The sequence below is a fragment of the Megalobrama amblycephala genome, linkage group LG2 (assembly GCF_018812025.1).
Source record: "Megalobrama amblycephala isolate DHTTF-2021 linkage group LG2, ASM1881202v1, whole genome shotgun sequence".
In the NCBI taxonomy this organism is placed as follows: domain Eukaryota; kingdom Metazoa; phylum Chordata; class Actinopteri; order Cypriniformes; family Xenocyprididae; genus Megalobrama; species Megalobrama amblycephala.
Window position 1 is genome coordinate 59,641,974 of NC_063045.1, and position 20,728 is coordinate 59,662,701.

At 39.2% G+C, this 20,728-nt stretch overlaps 1 protein-coding gene across 1 annotated transcript; it reads left to right on the forward strand.

Moving 5' to 3' along the window:
- Window positions 1-857: 857 nt before the first annotated feature.
- LOC125262500 lies at window positions 858-17,221 on the forward strand. Its single transcript, XM_048181295.1, has 5 exons — window positions 858-924; window positions 3,870-3,965; window positions 14,611-14,902; window positions 16,345-16,701; window positions 16,926-17,221. Exons 2-5 carry the CDS (start codon window positions 3,905-3,907, stop codon window positions 16,927-16,929), a joined length of 714 nt encoding a protein of 237 aa, XP_048037252.1. The 5' UTR covers window positions 858-924; window positions 3,870-3,904; the 3' UTR covers window positions 16,930-17,221.
- The last annotated feature ends 3,507 nt before the right edge of the window (window positions 17,222-20,728 follow it).

Consider the following 20,728-nt stretch of genomic DNA (forward strand, 5'->3'; position numbering starts at 1 on the left):
TGCGAATAAACTGCGAATAAAGTGTTTATTGGGTAGGGTTAGGGGAAGGTGTAGGCAAGGCTTTTATTCTTCCAATAAGGCAGCATCCATTTAATAATTTTAATAAGTATAATAATTTACACTATGATATTGCATCATGTTAATGTACAAAAATATAGAAATATGCAAATAGTATGTGCCGATAGCATCTAATTACTATTTACTCTTATTGCAAAGAACTGAGCAAATTTGAACTTATGGACCTGTTGCTATGACAGCAAGTCCAGGATGAGCATTGAAGAACCAAACAATCCAAGATCATGCCAAATTGCATTAATCAAATCCAGCCGAGTTAGCGATGTATGAAACTCAGTGCAATGTGCTGAAATGACATGAATGAGAATGTAACTGTGATCAGCTAACTCTTTAGTATCATGACAATAAAATCTTCTTTCAGTTCTACTGGTCCTACCATATCCACCAGGGGTGTAAGAAAATTAATCTTTTGTGCCATGCAATTGTGATATGTAATATGCGAGGGTCACAGAGGGGGGTGCAGCTAGTTTTACATTCTGTATTTGCTGATATTCACCTAGAGAGGGGGTTTGACCACTCGTTTATTTGTAGGTTGGTCTTATTAGCTGGTTTCCAGCATGACAGAACTGGTGGTTCTAGCTGGTCTGTCAGATGATTTTAGTTTCAAAACCTCTATAAAAAAAAAGCATGATTGAGCCTTCGCTGTTGTTGGTTCTAGTCTATGGAATAACTTACCAATTCCAGTTAGAACTGCTTCCTGTTTACCAAGTTTGAAGTATTTGCTTAATATTTGCTTATAAAAACAATAATCTTACACTGGTTTTACTCACCTCCTCGCTGTGCTCCTCCTCACTTCACTTTCTGCCTCCTCGACTTGCAGTCAGACGATACGACTGTAGCTGACAAGAGGTAACTACCAGCTTATTATTGCTGTTAATAAATTGAATACTCTGTGAATTTGTAGTTGAATGAGGGCATCCATTTTCCAGATTCAATTTACTTGGCAGATTTGATCAAATGTTGATGTTAGCTTGTTAACTGCAAAAGAATGCTTGCTGATCTCTTCTAATTTAACCAGGGGTGCTGGAACTATCTTCACAGGTTTATAAACAATGCAATATTTATAAATTCAGTAATATTTAAATCAGTATAGATTCAGTATTGAATTTCACTGTTAATTGTATTGTGCTACTAAACTTTGTTCTTATTAAAATGTTTTAATTTTTTTGTTTTAATTCTCCAAATTAAGGATTTTTCTCCATATAGTGGACTTCACTGGGGTTCAAGGGGTTGAAGGTCCAAATGTCAGTTTCAGTGCAGCTTCAAAGAGCTCTACATGATCCCAGACGAGGAATAAGAGTCTTATCTAGAGAAACGTTCGGTCATTTTCTGAATAAAAAAAAATAAAATTTATATACTTTTTAACCACAGATGCTCATCTTGCACTGCGCCACGCGTTATATAATCATGTTGGGAAGGTCACATGACATAGGTGAAAGTACACATCAAGTGTTCATAAAGCAAACATGCAAAGACTACGTCAAATACCTTTTAAAAAAAAAAAAAAAAAGAAAAAAAGGTAAAACAACGATGTCGGATGATTTGAAGCTGGAGGAGAAAATGAGATGGAGTTTTTTACCCTACTGGGGTACTTCTGGCTAAATCACGCGTGACCTTTCCAACATGATTACGTAATGCATGGCTCATCACAGAGCTATTCCAAGACAAGCATTTGTGGTTAAAAAGTATATATATATTAGGGGTGTGACGAGACAGGTATCTCACGAGACGAGACGAGACTCGAGATTGAGTTCACGAGACGAGACGAGACAAGATTTTTACACACTATTTTTAAGAAATCCTCAATCCTTTGCTACAGTATTTATTAATCTTTGTTTATGTTAGTTAATAAAAATAGTCATTCATTGTTAGTTCATGATAGTTCAAAGTGCATTAACTAATGTTAACAAATGAAACCTTATTTTTTGTGCTTAATAAGATTAAGAGAAACTGTTATTCATTTTTTATGGTAACACTTTACAATAAGTGCAACCAAAGTGCAAATAAGTCCAAATTTTTCTTTGATACAGAGCTAAGAGATGGTTACAACTACACTGCCCAGCCTAAAATAGCTTTCATATTGAGAGATATTTGCATGCATCAGGGAGCCGCTTTCAAAATGCGAGGTACTGAAATCGCGTTTGAATGCGCGCTCGCGTTTACTTTCACTTTTAGCGATCGCGCGTAACTCTGTAAATATGGAGTGGTGGCAACCGTTATAAAACTGAATTAAATGTTTTTTATTTAAATACAAAGCAAAACGACAGTGGAGGCGTAATGTAAACGAATCGGTGGCATATTCTTTCCTAATCATCCTAACACTCTGTCATGGCAACAACATCACGAGACTACTTTTTGCCTCGACGAGAAATCTCGTCACATATTAGTCTCGCGAGATCTCGTGCCACGAGATCTCGTCACACCCCTAATATATATATATATATATATATATTTTTTTTTTTTTCAAAAAAAATAAACAATTGTTTCACTACTCGTATTCCTCGTCTGGGATCATGTAGAGCTCTTGAAGCTGCACTGAAACTGACATTTGGACCTTCAACCCGTTGAACCCCAGTGAAGTCCACTACATGGAGAAAAATCCTGAAATGTTTTCCTCAAAAACCTTAATTTCTTTTCACCTGAAGAAAGAAAGAAAACCATAAACATATTGGATGACATGGGGTGAGTAAATTATAAATGAACCAGCTCAAACCAGCTCAAGCTTCAAAACATCCTATCCAGCATATGCAGTTTTTTTTTCAAAAGGATGGATATGTGTAAATCCATGTTAAGGATGCGTTCCTGTCACATATCACACATGTGCACTTCAATAAGCCGACAGAAAGCATGGTAATGTGTTTACAGTTGGTACACTTTTTGCTTTTTCCGTGACCACACCAAAACTAGGGACTGAAAAGAAGTGATTTTTCATATGACATTTCCTTTACTTGTCTACTAAAATATTAATAATTATTAACATCCATATGTATGTTATATTTGCCAAAATTAGCTCTTAAACACAAGAAGCAGGTACAGTTGAGTACAGTTGAGAATGCTGTAAAGCTGCCTAACCAATTCACTGCAAATGTAAAATATCTTTAAAAATGAGAATTCAACAGTTTTTTATTTTCATTCAGTATTTTATCTGATTATTTGTTTTGTTAAAAGTAGTTCATTTGAAAAACATTATACAGTAATGGCAAACAGAGATACAATATTTAATTTCAGTCAATCATTTTAATGTTAACAGTTGAAAAGTTGAGTAAAAGTAATAAACATTGAACAACTGCAAACAGCAATAATAAAACAGATGAAATCTATTAACTTGTGATCTTACATTGTGCAACTAAACTGCATGTGCCGCAATAGGATTCTATAGTGCGGGTACATTTGGTACATTGTGTCTCAACTGTACCCCGCTGACCACCTTGAACATTTCTCTAGATTTTATGATGACCTTGCATGACACAAAGTCATGCAGTATGTCAGTGTTTAGAGCACAGATTAAGGTTTATGAAAATGTAAGTTAATACACATGTGCGAAGCAAATATCACAGATCAGACTTGTTGCGTACGCAAGTTAATTAAGGTGTTTCAACTGTACCAACTGTACCTGGTCTACCCTACTCCGATAAAGGAAAACAAGTTAACGTGTTTACATGAACGTGACCCACCCCCTCCCCGGACCCCCTGCAAATTTATACATAGACTTTTGTCAGTCAAAAACTTTAATACACATTTCTGGGTCCATTTGGTGAAAAAATAATATTATATTATGTTTTTTTTTAATACAGATTGCTGACTAGTAAAGGACCTGATTGAGACCACAATGATTCCTATTTTGAAGCTCTTGCTGGCTTTGGCCACAGTTTTGGGGGTTGTAGTCAGAGGTGGGTAGTAACGAACTACATTTACTTCGTTACATTTACTTGAGTAGTTTTTTGGAAAATTTGTACTTTTTAGAGTATATTTAAATGTGGGTACTTTTACTTTAACTTGAGTGCATTTATAATGAAAAATCTGTACTTTAATATAGCTGATAAACAGATTCTTATAACCCAATTAGCTGATGATACTACACTTAAAAAATGACTTACAGATCCCTATCGCTCTTGATCTTATTAAAGTATTCTCTAAAGCTTTCGGTTTATGTTTGAATTTAGATAAATGTGAACTCCTTCCTTTAAAGTCTTGTTCTGCTTTCCTGCATAGTATTCCAGTTAATACTGAAGTGTGTTATTTGGGTGTGATCATTTGTAAAGATGTTAATATGAGAGGAAAGTTAAACTTTGATCCAGTAATTACTAAAGTTAAGAAAAAATTTAACTCCTGGCTCCAAAGATTCTTTACGAGGAAGGGCTCTCCTCGCTAAAGCTGAAGGTGTTTCTTGATTGAACTATCCTGCTCTTTCCTTGTATGAAGACAAGTCAATTTGTGTGAAGGTTGATAGAATGCTCTTTGACATTTTGTGGAACACAACCATGTTCCCCTAGGTGGGTGGGAGGGTGGTGACAAAATCTAGCGCAATGTGGGACCAGGGTCTTGAAGGGACAGACAGCGGTTGGAGTAACCCATCTGGGGGTCGGTTGGAAGTCTTACCAGTGGCACAAATCGAGCAAGCCAAAACAAAACAGCGAATTTCACGAGCCATAGCAGGTCACCAGAATCGCTGCTTGACCAAAAAACTGGTGCGATTAACCCCTGGATGACAAGCCACGTTGGAACAATGCCCCCACTGGATAACACTTGGACCTTAACCTCTCCGGCACAAATAATCGATTCGGTGGGCACCTGGGCGGAGGAGTTACCCCTTCTAAGGCTGTCTTGACCTTCGATTCGACCTCCCATGTCAGAGTGGAGACCACTAATGTCTCGGGTAGAATATACTCGGGAGTAGACGGGCGTTCGGAACGAGAGAGAAAAATCAAATTGTCCGAAAAAAAGTGCCCACCGAGCCTGCCTGGAGTTTAGTCTTTTGGCAGATCTGATATATTCTAAGTTCTTGTGATCAGTCCAAAAGATAAAAGGTACCCCCGAACCTTCCAACCAATGACGCCATTCTTCCAACGCTAACTTGACTGCCAGCAACTCTCTGTTACCAGTGTCATAATTACGCTCAGCTGTAGATAAACGATGGGAAAAAAACACGCAGGGATACAACTTATCGTCTGTGGGTGAACGCTGGGATAGAACTGCACCTACCCCCACCTCTGATGCATCGACCTCCACCACGAACTGACGTGAAGGATCGGGGGATATGAGAATGGGAGCCGAAACGAAGCAACTTTTCAGTTTGGTGAATGCAGCCTCAGCTGCATCGGACCACCTGAACGTCGTTCTAGGGGAGGTCAAGGTGGTCAGAGGTACGGCTAGTTGGCTGAAATTGTGAATGAACCGCCGGTAGAAATTGGCAAACCCCAGAAACCTATGTAGGGCCGTACGGGAATCTGGACTTGGCCAATCCACCACAGCCTTAACCTTGTCAAGATCCATGCGTACTCCCTCAGACGAGACGAGGTACCCTAGGAAAGAAACAGACTGTGCATGAAAATCGCATTTCTCCGCCTTGACAAAAAGCCCATTCTCTAGCAGTCATTGAAGCACTTGTCTGACGTGTTGAACATGTTCCTGGAGAGATGAGGAAAAAAAATCAATATGTCGTCCAGGTAGACATATATGAACTGGTCAACCATATCTCTCAACATGTCATTAACGAGTGCCTGGAAGACCGCCGGGGAGTTGGACAGCCCGAAGGGCATGACCAAGTATTCAAAGTGCCCCTTGGGGGGGTTAAAGGCAGTCTTCCACTCATCCCCCTTCCTGATGCGAACCAACTGATAAGCATTCCGTAAATCCAATTTTGTGAAAATGGATGCTCCTTGCAACCTCTCGAAAGCTGAAGACATCAACGGCAGAGGATAAGTATTCTTTACCGTGATGTTATTCAGCCCTCGGTAATCAATGCAAGGTCACAAAGAACCATCCTTCTTTCCTATAAAAAAGAACCCCACCCCCGCTGGAGAAGAGGAAGGGCGGATGAACTTCGCTGCTAGAGAATCAGAAATATATTTCTCCATGGCCTCCCTCTCAGGAACCGAAAGAGAGTACAACTTGCCTTTAGGCGGAGACTTACTGGGCACTAAACCTATAGCACAGTCATAGGGACGATGCGGAGGAAGAGAAGTAGCACGGGACTTACTGAACACTTCCTTCAGATCCAGGTACTCCGCGGGCGCGTTTGACAAATCCGCTGCCTTCGCCTGCAACACAGAAACAGACTCAGACGGACAAGCAGACATAAGACAGGACTCGTGACATTGAGTGCTCCATTCAGAGATGGAGTGCTGCCACCAGTCCACCTTGGGGTTGTGTTGAGTGAGCCAGGGGTGTCCGAGTACAATGGGTGCTAAGGGAGAGTCCATGAGCAGAAATTGAATGGATTCCGTGTGGTTGCCGGATGTAATCAAGGTTATGAAACTGGTAGTGAGTGAGATGTTGGGAAGACTCTGACCATTGAGTGCGTTGACTGAAATCTGACTGATGAGTGGAGTGATGGGCAGGTGATTTTTCTGTGCAAAGTGAATGTCCATAAAGTTACTTTCAGCTCCCGAGTCCAGTAGTGCTTGACAGGTGAGAGTGTGGGTGGCCCATCTCAGTCTTACTGGAAGGAGAAAGGATGGTGGGGACTTCTCGGTGGAGATCCACCCGATAGTAGCCTCTTCCTTTCTATCGGGCTCGATCTTTTACCGGGCACGAATGCAGAAAATGACCCACTCCTCCACAGTAAATACACAGTCCCTGGGATCTCCGCCTCTCTCTCTCCTCCCGGGAAAGCCGAGCTCTCCCTACCTGCATGGGTTCAGAATCAGAGGTGGGGCCGACCGTGTCTCCAGCGCTGGTCGACCGACCCTTCGCGCCTCTAGGTCCGTGGTCTGGACGAGAGAAACGTTCCACACGGCTGAGGCGAGCGTCAACTCGCAGGGCGAGGTCGATAAGCCCATTAAGACTCTGAGGCAGATCCAAGATGTAAATTTCCTTCTGGACACGGTCGGCCAACCCATGCAGGAAGACGTCCCACTGCGCCTCCTTGTTCCATCTGCACTCCGCCGCAAGAGTCCGGAACTCAATGGAGTACTCAGCCACAGTACGATTCCCTTGCTTAAGTTCCGTAAGCTGTCGAGCCGCGTCCTTGCCAGCGACCGCACGGTCGAAGACCCTCTTCATTTCGGCGGCGAGTGCCTGGAACGAGGTACAGCATGGATCCTGGTTCTCCCACACCGCCGTTCCCCACAACGCTGCCTGCCCCGTGAGAAGCATGAGCACGAACGCCACCTTTGACTCCTCCCTTTCGAAGGTTTGGGGCTGAAGAGAGAAATGCATGGAACATCTTGTAAGAAAAGCTCTGCAGAAATTAGGCTCACCAGCATAAGACTGTGGGACTGGTAGGCGTGGCTCCAGCTGGTCTCCCCGTTCCAGTGGTGTGGGGGGAACGGGCGGCGTGGGCGGCGCAGTGGGATTGCAAAGCTGTTGTAGTTGCTGGGAGAGCTCGGACACCTGCGTCACCAGTGCTTGCACAGCGCGTCCGGTAGAAGAAATGCTCTCCTGCTGCTGGTCCATCCGAGCGATGCTGTGATTGATGAACTCCGTCAGCGACGCTGAACTTGCTGCATCCATGATGGTCAATTGTTCTGTCACGGGAAATAATAATAATAATAATTCCTTACATTTATATAGCGCTTTTCTGGGCACTCAAAGCTCTTTACATATTGAAGGGGGAATCTCCTCAACCACCACCAATGTGCAGCATCCATCTGGATGATGCGACGGCAGCCATATTGCGCCAGAACGCCCACCACACACCAGCTTATTGGTGGAGAGGAGACAAAGTGATGAAGCCAATCAGTGTATGGGGATGATTAGGAGGCCATGATGGACAGAGGCCAATGGGCAAATTTGGCCAGGATGTCGGGGTTACACCCCTACTCTTTTCGAAGGACATCCTGGGATTTTTAATGACCACAGAGAGTCAGGACCTCGGTTTAACGTCTCATCCGAAGGACGGTGCTTTTTGACAGTATAGTGTCCCTATCACTATACTGGGGCATTAGGACCCACAAAGACCACAGGGTGAGCACCCCCTGCTGGCCTCACTAACACCTCTTCCAGCAGCAACCTAGTTTTCCCAGGAGGTCTCTCATCCAGGTACTAACCAGGCTCAGCCCTGCTTAGCTTCAGTGGGCAACCAGTCTTGGGCTACAGGGTGATAAGGCAGATGCAAGTGCAAGTTATAACTTCTCATTTATTGAGTTTCACACACAAATGGTTGGTCAGAAGACACGTAGCAGACAGCAGGAGAGCGGTGACTAGGGCTGGGTATCGTTCAAAAATTTTCGATACCGAGACGATACCGATACCTTGACTTCGATACCAATACCTGAACGATACCTTTTTCGATACCAATTTTATAAAATCTGTTTTAACAATATTACATTACCTCAAAAAAATCTTTGGTTTTATATTTTAACTTTCTTGACTTTTTTCAGACTCAAAGACTCATCTCCTGAGCCACTGCAGGGGAATAAAAAAGCACAAATGAACAAAATTTACCCAACACAATAAATCAGTGCAAATAGTTTTAATAAAGTTTAGTTTTCAATGCAAAAATTCAGTATGTGAGGCTCTTTTTAAATCACTCAGCAATTGTTGTTCTTCTTCAAAAAATTTATTATTATTATTAACAAGATCAAAGCGGAAGAGTGACGCACGTTCGTTCGTAAATCGCCATCACCTGCTTTCAAATGGAGCGGCATTTAATAGACAGAGCCATAGATCACTGAAAAGCCACGCAATATCGCGTTCATTATCGAAGGCAATTCATCTGCGATATGAACGCGATATTGCGTGGCTTTTCAGTGATCTACGGTTCTGTCTATTAAATGCCGCTCCATTTGAAAGCAGGTGATGGCGATTTAACGGTAATCAGGTGTTATGTTCCCCTCCTAGTCTAGGAGTTAGAAGGGAAGGTAACAAAAGAAAATAAGATAACTTATTAGAAAAGGTAACGCAAGGATGAAAAAAAGAAAACGTGGAGGACACACTTCAGCCTCAGTCTCAGAGGGAAAACACAACACCACTTTAAGGGAAAGTCAAAATGTTTATTTCCTTATACCAAAAAGAGCTTACCAAAAGGAGAACATGAGGGAATAAATCTTCAGGAGAGAGTATACCTAAAATAACAAACAAAACTGGAGCTAACTAAGGTTTAAAGAATCTACTTACCCTGCTCAAAAACAAAGATGAAAAAAACAACACAAACTTCACAAACTTTAAACAATAAACAGGAGAAAACAATTGTACACAAAAAAAAGGCACTCTCTCCCTACGATTCCCAGGTAACCCAATAATGATTAAGAGTTAAATGATACAATACCTTCTAGTTACCCACACATGGATTGACCCGAAAGCAGGCTAAAGAATGATGCTAACACACAGAAAAAGTATAGGCCCACACCTAACTCAAAACTGTTAACCCTCAGTCACACAGTACACTCAGGCAAACAATTCAGTTTCCACTCTGAGGCTGGGGAGAAGTGTTCCTCAGCGCAGGATCTTCAGAATGCACCATATATACAGCTCTGCTCAGACTCAGGCATGCTCACAACGAGTTGCAGCTGGTGGCAATTAACCTGAGTAAGAGAGTGAGGGAGAGAAACAGGGCACAACACAGCACAGGACACACACAGGGATATGACAGTGACACACCAAAACACTCTGGGACGTAACACAGGGAACCGGCTTTACTGACGAAATGCGCGTGACAATCTCATGCGATATATCGTGCAGCCCTATTAGATATAAATATAAATAACAATGTAGCGCAACGTTACTTGCTCATCAACGAGACAGCGAAAGCATTTCTCCGCCCCCTCTCCCCGGTTCCATTCTGAGGTACCGAAATTTGGTACCGAATGACAAGACACTTTTCGATACTCGGTAGTATCGAGGCAATTCGATCGGTACCTAAAAAGTATCGAGTTCGGTACCCAGCCCTAGCGGTGACGCAGGGACTTCAACGGGCGCATAACATAATAAACATGTATAGCGTTATTTTACTGTCAAATGTCGAGAGCACATTATTGTGACGCGAGAGCATATCAATGTAAAAGCGCAAATCTGTCCGCTCGCGCGCGGATTTCCTATGCTCTCGCGCAAAACTGGACGCGCGCTCTTAAATATACAGTGCTCTCTTATGAACTGCCTCTCCTCTCGCTCAGATGCGTGTGCACACTCAAACTGTTTCCTGCGTGCTCAAACTGCACATGTGCGGTCACGAATCTCTCCTTGCTCTTGCAGAAATTAATTTGCTTTTGGATTAAACGCTGTCAAAAGTTATCAACCAATCAGAAGAGACGACTGATCCATGAAATGATACGTGGAATCTTATTGGCTGAGAGTGAACTGCGCCTGGAATTCTTTCTACAAAAATGGATATTTCATTTCTTTACAATTTAATAATATTTAATAATATTAATCAAAATGCAGGACATATCTTAGAAATGGCTTGGAATGGGGCGCTTGGATGTTTTCTATATTAATAAGCTTGTTTGTCTAACTGTATCACATTACAGGTCAAACCCCACTGAACGATTTATCCAAAACCATCATATTAGCCAATATCATGGACCAAAACATTAAATTAAACATTAATTAAAAACAAAAGATTAAACAACTAATAATGTTATAAATCAGTCTATTTAGAAATGTGTAAAATGTTATAAAGCCTATTTAAAAATATGTATTAATTTAAATGAATTCATTACAATATCGTTTGAAATTAATGAAGATATGATTCGTCCAGTGTTTTTAAATGAATTTCTTGAATGAATGATTCTGATCATCAAATACATTTTAACAGTCACTGGTCACCGCCTACTGGCAGAACAGTGTAATAACATTAGTTTCAAAAGTCATTTATTGCTAAAATCAGTGTATATTCGGACTATAAATTGTTATTGCAATACTTGCATTATTATTTAATGTTTGCAACACAGAAGTAGCAATAGTGTGTTGTTGAAAACGCTTTGTGAAGCTGTTTAAAAGATATAGTTTATGACCACTGCTTTCAGCGGCAATGCAAAACCAGGTTTAAATATTCCAGTATGTTCGTAATTTCAAAGGTTTAATAGACATAACCGAATCGTTGTCATTTAGGAATAAGATCGTGTTATTTTGATTAATCATGCATACATAAGAGCTTAAGTATTTTTGTATGTCATGTTTTATACCCGACCTCAAAAGAAATTGACTATGGTGGTATATGTGATCTCCACATTTTAAGTATTAAGGGAATGATGATCTGACCTGATCTTGTTCGGTCTTAAATCAGAAGATATTTGTTGGTAATACTTTACAATAAGGTTTCATTAACATTATTTAACTGCATTAGTTAACATTAACTAATAATGAACTGCACTTCTACAGCATTTATTAATATTTGTTAATGTTAATTTCAGCATTTACTAATACATTATTAAAATCAAAAGTTGTATTTGTTAACATTAGTAAATGCACTGTGAAGTAAACAACCAGCTGTATTTTTAACCTTAACAAAGATTAATAATTACAGTAATGTATTGCACATTGTTAGTTTATGTTAGATAATACATTTAACTAATGTTAACAAATAAAAACCTTATTGTAAAATTTTACCTATTTTTTATATAAATTTCAACACAAAACGTATGACCACACCACAATAACTTTAAGAAACATTTTTTGTTTGTTTGTTTAGATAAATTGGGGTTTGACCTGTAATGTGATGCAGTTAGACTAGGTTACATTTGATAAATATTATGAAATATCCATTTTTGTAGAAAGAATTCCAGGCGCAGTTCACTCTCAGCCAATAAGATTCCACGTATCATTTACATGGATCAGTCGTCTCTTCTGATTGGTTGATAACTTTTGACAGCGTTTAATCCAAAAGCAAATTAATTTCTGCAAGAGCACGGAGAGATTTGTGAGCGCACATGTGCAGTTTCAGCGCGCAGGACACGTTTGAGCACGCAGGAAACAGTTTGAGCGTGCACACGCAATATCTGAGCTAGAGGAGAGGCAGTTCATGAGAGAGCCCTGTATATTTGAGAGCGCGTGTCCAGTTTTGCGCGAGAGCATAGGAAATCCGCGCGCGAGCGGACAGATTTGCGCGAGAGCAAAGGAAATCCGCGCGCGAGCGGACAGATTTGCGCTCGCGCATTACACTGATATGCTCTCGCGTCACAATAATGTGCTTTCGACATTTGACAGTAAAATAATGCCATAAACATGCTCCAGCCAATAACCGACAAGCAGCGTCAATACGCAAGCTACTTACATTTTAAATGCGTGTTCATGACTGTTTCAGGAAGCACGGAGGGGAGGGGGAGGAGGAGGAGGAGGAGGGAGGGTCTAGCTAGCCTCTGTTTTGTTTGACAACACTTCGAACGTCAACAGGAAGTTACTCCGCTTTTTGTATAAAGAATTCCAGGCGCAGTTCACTCTCAGCCAATAAGATTCCACGTAGCATTTTTATGGATCAGTCGTCTCTTCTGATTGGTTGATAACTTTTGACAATGATTAATCCAGAAGCAAATTAATTTCTGCAAGGACACAGTTTGAGCGCACGCGCAATATCTGAGCGAGAGGAGAGGCAGTTCATAAGAGAGCACTGTATATTTAAGAGCGCGCGTCCAGTTTTGCCCAAGAGCAAATGAAATCCGCGCGCGAACAGACAGATTTGCGCTCGCGCATTGATGTGCTCTCAGGTCAGAATAATGTGCTCTCGACATTAGACAGTAAAATAACGCCATACATCCCCCATTTATGCCTTTTTATGATGTACAAGGAAGAAAAAAAAGGACTTTTCTCTCCTTTTTTCAATATTAATTTACGTTAAATTACCTCTAGCTCATAGTTTTTTTTCTTTTTTCTTTACTGTTTTTGTGTTTGTTTATAATTCTGTTATTGTTGTTAATTTTTGAATTGTAACTTTTGCCTTTGTCAATAAAAAAAGTTCGATTTTACCTATAAATGTTTATATATAGTATTTTTCTATACTACTGTAATATTTATACGAGTTAGATTTGGCACATTATTATGGTCAAAACGACATTGTACTTCAACAAAAATACTTTACAGCTCCCTTTATCTGTCCATTCAAATGTTTCAAATTCAAAGACACAATAAACAATATGGTGCGATAAACCTAAATAAACTAACGTTAAACAAAGGCCGCAGCTTGCACAATCTTCTCCTCCTTGATTGTCATGTAAGATGACGCCGAAGTGCGTTCCAAAAAAATAATTTTTTTGACCCCTACACCCTTCATCCCTTCGAAGCTCTCACTCCGGAGGGTAAACCCTTTGAAGAGATTAGTGCATGAGCCCTTCCGAATGGAACGCAGGGTAAATTGGTTCGCGAATCAGTTTGAAGTGGCAGTGGATCTCCAGTCAATTAAAAGCAAACCTGTAAGTGCATCCTATTGCTTGCCAGCGATGAAGATCTTTATTAGTTGAACTGCGTATGCTGTCTGTGAACAATTCCACAGGTATCGATTTCATTTGATTTCAATTCATACAGACAATAGCATTTACCAAACAGATTATTACGACACGATAACAAAGTATGTAGCTTTTCTGTATCGTTTTTAAGGACATGTATCTTAATTTATACATTAAATAAGCTCTTATTGTTCAGAGATTATGAAATGAACACCCGTGGTTGCGCAGTGGCGGCGCCGGCGACCTGTTCGTCTTGAAAAGGAACGCCTTTGCGTTGACGCGTTTAACCAGTTTACACGCGCCTGCAGAAATATGCATTTGATTACATTTTGGAGAACAGACGGAAGAAGATCCGTCAATGTGCATTTGATCATTGTTTGTGTTCAGATGTTCAGCGGTTATGAGCGTGAGCACATGTAAAGAGTTTTCTCTTTCTTCTTTCAAATGTAGCTAAGTTGTTTTTATACAAAGTAAAGGACGTGTAGTGATATGCGGGTTACAGATGCCAGAAATTATGCTCGTCTCTGCTGTGTTTGTAGCAAAGATATCTAATTATGATAATAATTTAAATATCTATCTAAATAATAACGGTGCATCTAAACATGCTATTGTATTGTTTATATATATATATATATATATATATATATATATATATATATATATATATATATGTGTGTGTGTGTGTGTGTGTATGTATATATATTATTACATTCACTTTTACTTTGAGTAAATATTTCTATAAGTACATGTACTTTTACTTGAGTACAGTTTTTGGATACTCTACCCACCTCTCTGTGCGTGTGTGTGTGTGTGTGTGTGTGTGCTCTAAACTAAAGGCATTACCTACCTATTCTCCTAAATCACAATCTACAATGTCTGTTTTATCCATCCATGAAATAGTTATACAGTTTTGTTCTATGCACACATGAACTAAAGGATCAGTACCTGATAAATTACTGTGTGAATGTTTGCATGTCACCACTGTGTTTCCTGACAGGTCAGAATCTGATATGTGATGGCAATTTTGAGAGGAATCAGCTTCAAAACGCCGCCCAGAACGCACTAAACACTATTGGTTCTACTCGCACGCTGACTGCTTCTAATAAGCTAGCAGACCGGGGCCAGCATGTCTTCAACAACAACCTCCTTAAGTTCCACCGCAGTGTTTTGGAGGGCCTGCTGAATGAAGTGGGGGGCTCTGAGCAGCTGAATAACCTGATGGAGGACCTGAAGCCCCTCAGTGAAGATCAACAAAAAGCAATTAGCACAACAATGGTGGCCCACTTCAGGTCAGTGTGTGTGTGCTCAGGTGAGATGAGTGCTATAGTGTGTAGAAACTGTAAGTGTAGTAGGTCTGGACGATAAAGCGATAAAAATAATTATCATGATAAAAAATTAAGGTTTAATGTCACAGCTCTCACAGACCATATTTAGTACATTGCGCTGTCACAATCCATAGTGTGAACACTGTTATGTGTGCGGTGTAGTACAATTCAAATGTCATGAAAGACCATTTCTTGCACTGTTCTGTATCATATACGGTCTGGAGTAAGCATGTTTCAGTTTTTATGGACATAGCATTGACTGCATCTAATTTTCTGAATCGTAACCCCACTTCAGAACTTTAGCCATTGCCCTGTGTGTTGTGTCTGAAGGTACAGGGTTGTTAGAAATGTCTTTCTTGGTGTTATACTTTCTACAGAAAAATTAGGATTTATAGTGAAACCAGGCCTGATCCAAATGGATCCTTGGAAGGGTCAAGCCGTGACTGATTGGCTCGTTCTGTCATGTGTCAGGGACATCAGTGGTTTCTCAGTTTTGCTCATTTCCATAGGAACTTTAGTTCTGTGGACGCTCTGCTTTCTGCACTCACCAAGGGAGGAAGAGTAAAGTTCTTCTGGACCCATGAAGCTGAAGCTGCCTTTTCTGAGCTCAAGTGCCGATTCATATCTGTCCCTATCCTAACTTTCCCAGAACCTGACAAACCATTGTTGGTTAAGTTTCATAAGAATCTGGAATACATCCAACAGGCCAAATGATTTTAAAGTCCACCGCATCTGCGCTGAATCTCGCCGCATGATGCAATGCTACAAATCTTAGACTCGTGATTAGAATCTAAAACAGCTGTCTTCATAATGCTCTATGTACACCAGGGATGGGCAACTTCGATAGTGACGAGGGCCAACATTTTTTCTCCTTGATACCAGGGGGCCAGATTACTAATCCACACTCACACCTTTTACACCGTCCTACTCAATTTACTTTTTACTAAGGGAAATGCAAATGATTTGATCCATTTGTCTTTTTCCAATCTCCAAGTACTTTACAGTAGGCTACTATACTGTACTGTATATATTATAAACAGATCCGTTAATGAGCAGCCATTCAATATTCATTGCTAGTTTACACACACCCCTCCAGCCTAATCAGTCAGTTTTTCTTATTTTTAGTCCACAGAAGTTCGTAAATTTAATCTCCAGCCAATCCCCTCTTCATCAACAATAATAATAATTCAATAATACAATAAAACATTGCTTTCCAAACAACCTGTCTCACACAGACTTATCAATTACCCATTCAACCATCTAGCCACAGCAGTGATTTCTTTATTTATTTTTATTTAAATATATATCACTTCACTGCTGCAGTGATTGCAGTGCTTTCTCCCCTCGTCAAAAATAATCTTTAGATGTGTTTTTTTTTGTTTTTTTTGGTGTGTTTGTCTCTGTAGTCCGAAGGACGGTTATGTGGATTATAATGCAGCTGTGTATGGAGCGTATGTGGAGGAGCTCCGAAAGGCACTTGTGGCATACCTCAAGGGTTGTACATCTAACAACCAAGGTGACAAATACAAACTCCATGAAAAGCGTTCGCGGGTGCAGTTCATCGCCGATGAGATGGTGAACCGTAATGTGTTTGTGGACCCAATGGCCTGCGATCACTGGCTGAAGAAGGACCAAAACAAACATGTGAAACAGTTCAATGAGATCAGAGCTGCATTGAAGAAAATGATCCAGAACATCCTGAAGGACTTCAAAGAAGTGTCCAAAAAGATCAAAGTCTTTCGTGAGAGAAACAGCTGTAGCAGGTTAGACAGCTGACTCCTGGATTACATTCATGAACAAACAATAAATATAACTGTTAATGCACAAAAATCAATCAATAAATAAGCCATAAAAGTGAATCATTGACAGACCCAAAAGACCTTCTGATGAGTTCAGTAGAGCTCCTCTTAGTCCATAAAATCATGTAGTGGATGACCTTCAAAGTGAAACACATTTTCTCATGTAACTCTTGTTCTCTTTTCAACAGCTAGAGACATCAAGAGATCTGTCTTCTGACCCGAAATGATCACTGGGAGGAGCTCTTCTTTCTGAAATCAATAAGCAATGCTTTGGTTTTACCCACATTCACTTTTAAATCACATGAGCTAATAATAATAATAATAATAATAATTTAAACTCTCTTTAGGCCAGATCATTGCCTTGTTTAATTAAACTCAACAGGGCTCTATCATCTCAAAACTCAAGTATTTGACTAGAGACCGTACGATGCCATGGGACTCTTTTTATAGTTAAATAAGAATAGTTGACCCAAAAATGAGAATCTGTTGAATACTTTACTCACTCGCAGACCATTCAAGATTTACAAACCTCATTTCCACAGAAGAGGGACATTAGGGAAATTACAGTACACAGAAAGAAAAGATTGTTGATGTATGTTTGTAATGTATGATGTGTTTTCTTTGTGCGTTTTGTGTGCTGAAGCCAAAGACAAATTTAAACTCACAGAACTAAACTGTGATTTCTTAATTCTGCCACATCTTTATTTATAACTTTTTTCAAATTTAAAATGTGCTTATATTAACTAAATACCATTAAATTGTTCAATGGAAATGGGTTTTTTGTACTTTTGTCAGTTAAATAAAGGTTCAAAATGAACAAATCACAGATTCTTGTTTAAAGGCAAAAATATAAAGTAAAAATATAAATAAAGTTTTTGCCACTAGAGGTCGCATTTTCAAATCAATAACAAAGCTGAAGCTTGATGACACTATGAAGGAGAGTGGAATGACGGGAGAATGGGAGATGTCGTTTTCACCACAAAGAGAAGCAGAAACTGAGGATAGTTCAGATTTTACATCATTGATAGGTGACAATGACAAGGGATGAGCCATTATTTAAAATTGGAATTTCTCTGGATTTACAAATTGGGAACTTTCGGGATAAGTACACAACTGCATGAAATATATCACACTTTTTGGAGGTTTTTGGAGGTTTTATTACAAAATCTTACATATTGTGCCTTTATTTACAATGTCCCAAATATCCCAACTTTTCTGGAAATGGGGTTTGCAGAATAAGTTTTGTTTGAAGCATTGAAGCATTTCTTGTGAAGGATCTAAGGATTCTCAATAGCCTACTTGATTTATATCATTTAATCATTTCATGATTATTAATTTATGTAATGTTATGTTTTATATTTTACCATACTTATTTCCTTTCTATTGTTGTTTAATCTTATGATTGTGTGGTTTGAAGGGATGTTTGTCTTCATGAGAAAGAGAAAAGAGAATGTCTCCATTTCAAGGTTTTTAACATCACTGGACAATAATGTGAAGAAGTCATTTTTCATTGTTTTTCCCTTGGTATAATAACACTTGGATTTGTGCTGGTCAGATGAAGTCTGAGCATTAAAACATACACAACTAAGATTATTCAATAAAGTCTGCTCTTTTTATTATCATCACTTCGTCTCCTTCTGTTCTTCCCTGGATTTCTCAGTCAAACTCTCAGGCTGATAGAAGACTTCAGCGTTCAGGGTCACATCCAATATATTTGATATATTCTTACGTGGAGATCCATCCGATCTAACATTTTGGCATGATCTAATAGGGGTAAATTGAGCCTAGGGAGAAGATAAGTTGAGCCACATGGGGGTAAATTGTGCAATTCAATTATGCTGAAGTAAAATTGAACATTTTACCTGGCCATCTATATATATAATATATATATACATATACATACACACACACACACACACACACACACACACACACACCATGGCACCATAGTGGCATCGTCATTTATGTAAGTGCATTATATAAAAAATAAACAATTTCTGCCTAATATATTTACAAAGAGAAATAGACTCATTTGTCCAGTCAGCATTATTTATTCTGGATCAGAACATGAGCTGAAGGCACAATGTATTTTTCGTTAGCATGACAATTAATGCATATTTAAGGTCACACATTTGGAATGCATTCTGATCACTGATACAGAAACACAAAATAATAATCCTTTCCTGGCAGAACATGGGTCAGCTATGAAAACTGTTTACAAAGTCAAATAAACACTATATCAAGATTTGGCTGCAACATATCTTAGATATATGGCATTACAGTATATCTAAAACATGTCTTTCAACTTAATCAAGAACCACAGGCACAAATGATAGTTTTGACAGTCAGACCTGTCTGTAAATTCAAGACAGTTACTCTCCCATAATCACACATGATGTGCGGTGAAGGCAAAATACACATTATTTACTATGACTGAGGTACTTCTAACCTCTAAAAGTGTTGCATACTACAAGTTAAGACACTCTCGTTTTCTGGTCTGGTGTGAAATACAAGCCGCCAGAGTATTAAAATACATTTGAAAAAATTAACATTCAGTTTTTACAATGTCTGTTACATGTCAGTCTGCAGTAAAGGCCCGTTCACACCAAGAATGATAACTATAAAGACAATAAAGATATAGGTTCCACACAACAGCTATAACGATAATGATATAGAGAAACGATATCGCTGGGATAAAACACTGACAGCCAATCAGAATCCACTCGCGCATTTAAAATGGCGGAGAAGTTAATCACTGAGATCCAGAAAAATCCACCCGTTTGACAAGTCAAATCCCCTTTTCAATACAATAAAAAAATAATATATATGGAAAACAATTGGCCATACCCTCGGAATAAATTGTGAGAAGTATAATTAACGGAGATGAGATCGTCATGCCAAACTAGCAAACAGTGTAACATAAAATGACCTCAGTATCAGCGCTAGTTGACAACACTGCTTCATTTGTAGTTGAAGTGAAAAAGACTAGGTGTTGTTTTTATTCCACCATATTGACTTCGTCAGCCGAATTCACTGTTAGATTAGATCGAGTACACAAGCTATTCACTCAAACATAGCATGATGAGGACATCTGCTGGTTAAAGTCGTGTAAATGCAACAAGAACAGCAAAAACATGTTGTACACACTTTGAAACTGCAGAGCAAGTGTTTAGAATAAACAGACCGTTATCGTTCGTTGCTGTGGACGCAAATATAGTTATCGTTCTTGGTGTGAATGGGCCTTTTAACTCTAGAAATTGTGTCACCTTGATCTCCAAAGATATTAAATATGCTGAATATTTCACCTCTGTTGTCAGTCTTTACAGATTTGTTTGTCTTGAGGTAGGAGAGCAAAGAAAATGTAAGCACACAGAATGTTATTTAAGGCATGTACTGATCTGTGATCAGTAGTTAAGAGGCTCTGGCCAGATCTGTTGACCTTTTTAATATCATTTACAACATTCAGCTAATGTTAAATAAGTAAACATTGTATTTGTATAAGAGTAACCTGGCTCTTTGGTGACGCTCGCTTGGGTGAAACAACACCGTTCAGTTTTTTAAATCATTTGTGTTTATGCAAAGCCTGTCGTGTGGTGTGGATTTCAGAGATTGAGGCGTACAGTTATAATAACAGGTCTGACATGATTATATGTCACTGTTAGTAAGGTATACTGTTACAGCAGGGTGTAATTATACACAAATTATGGAAATGACTTAATGTAAACAAGTAGAATTACAAAAACAAAAATAGATATACACAAGATGTATATTAATATAGGCACTTAAAATAATCACTAAACCTGGATCACTACCAAATATGAAAGTGCATGTTTCATAAGTACCACTGTAGGGTATAAAACACATTTGTATGTTATTATTTAAAGCTTTGGTTAATTTATGCATCTTAGAAAGTGACAACACTGCAAAAAATTATTTTCTTACTCAGTGCTTTTGTCTTGTTTTCCAGTACAAATGTCTAAATATTCTTAAA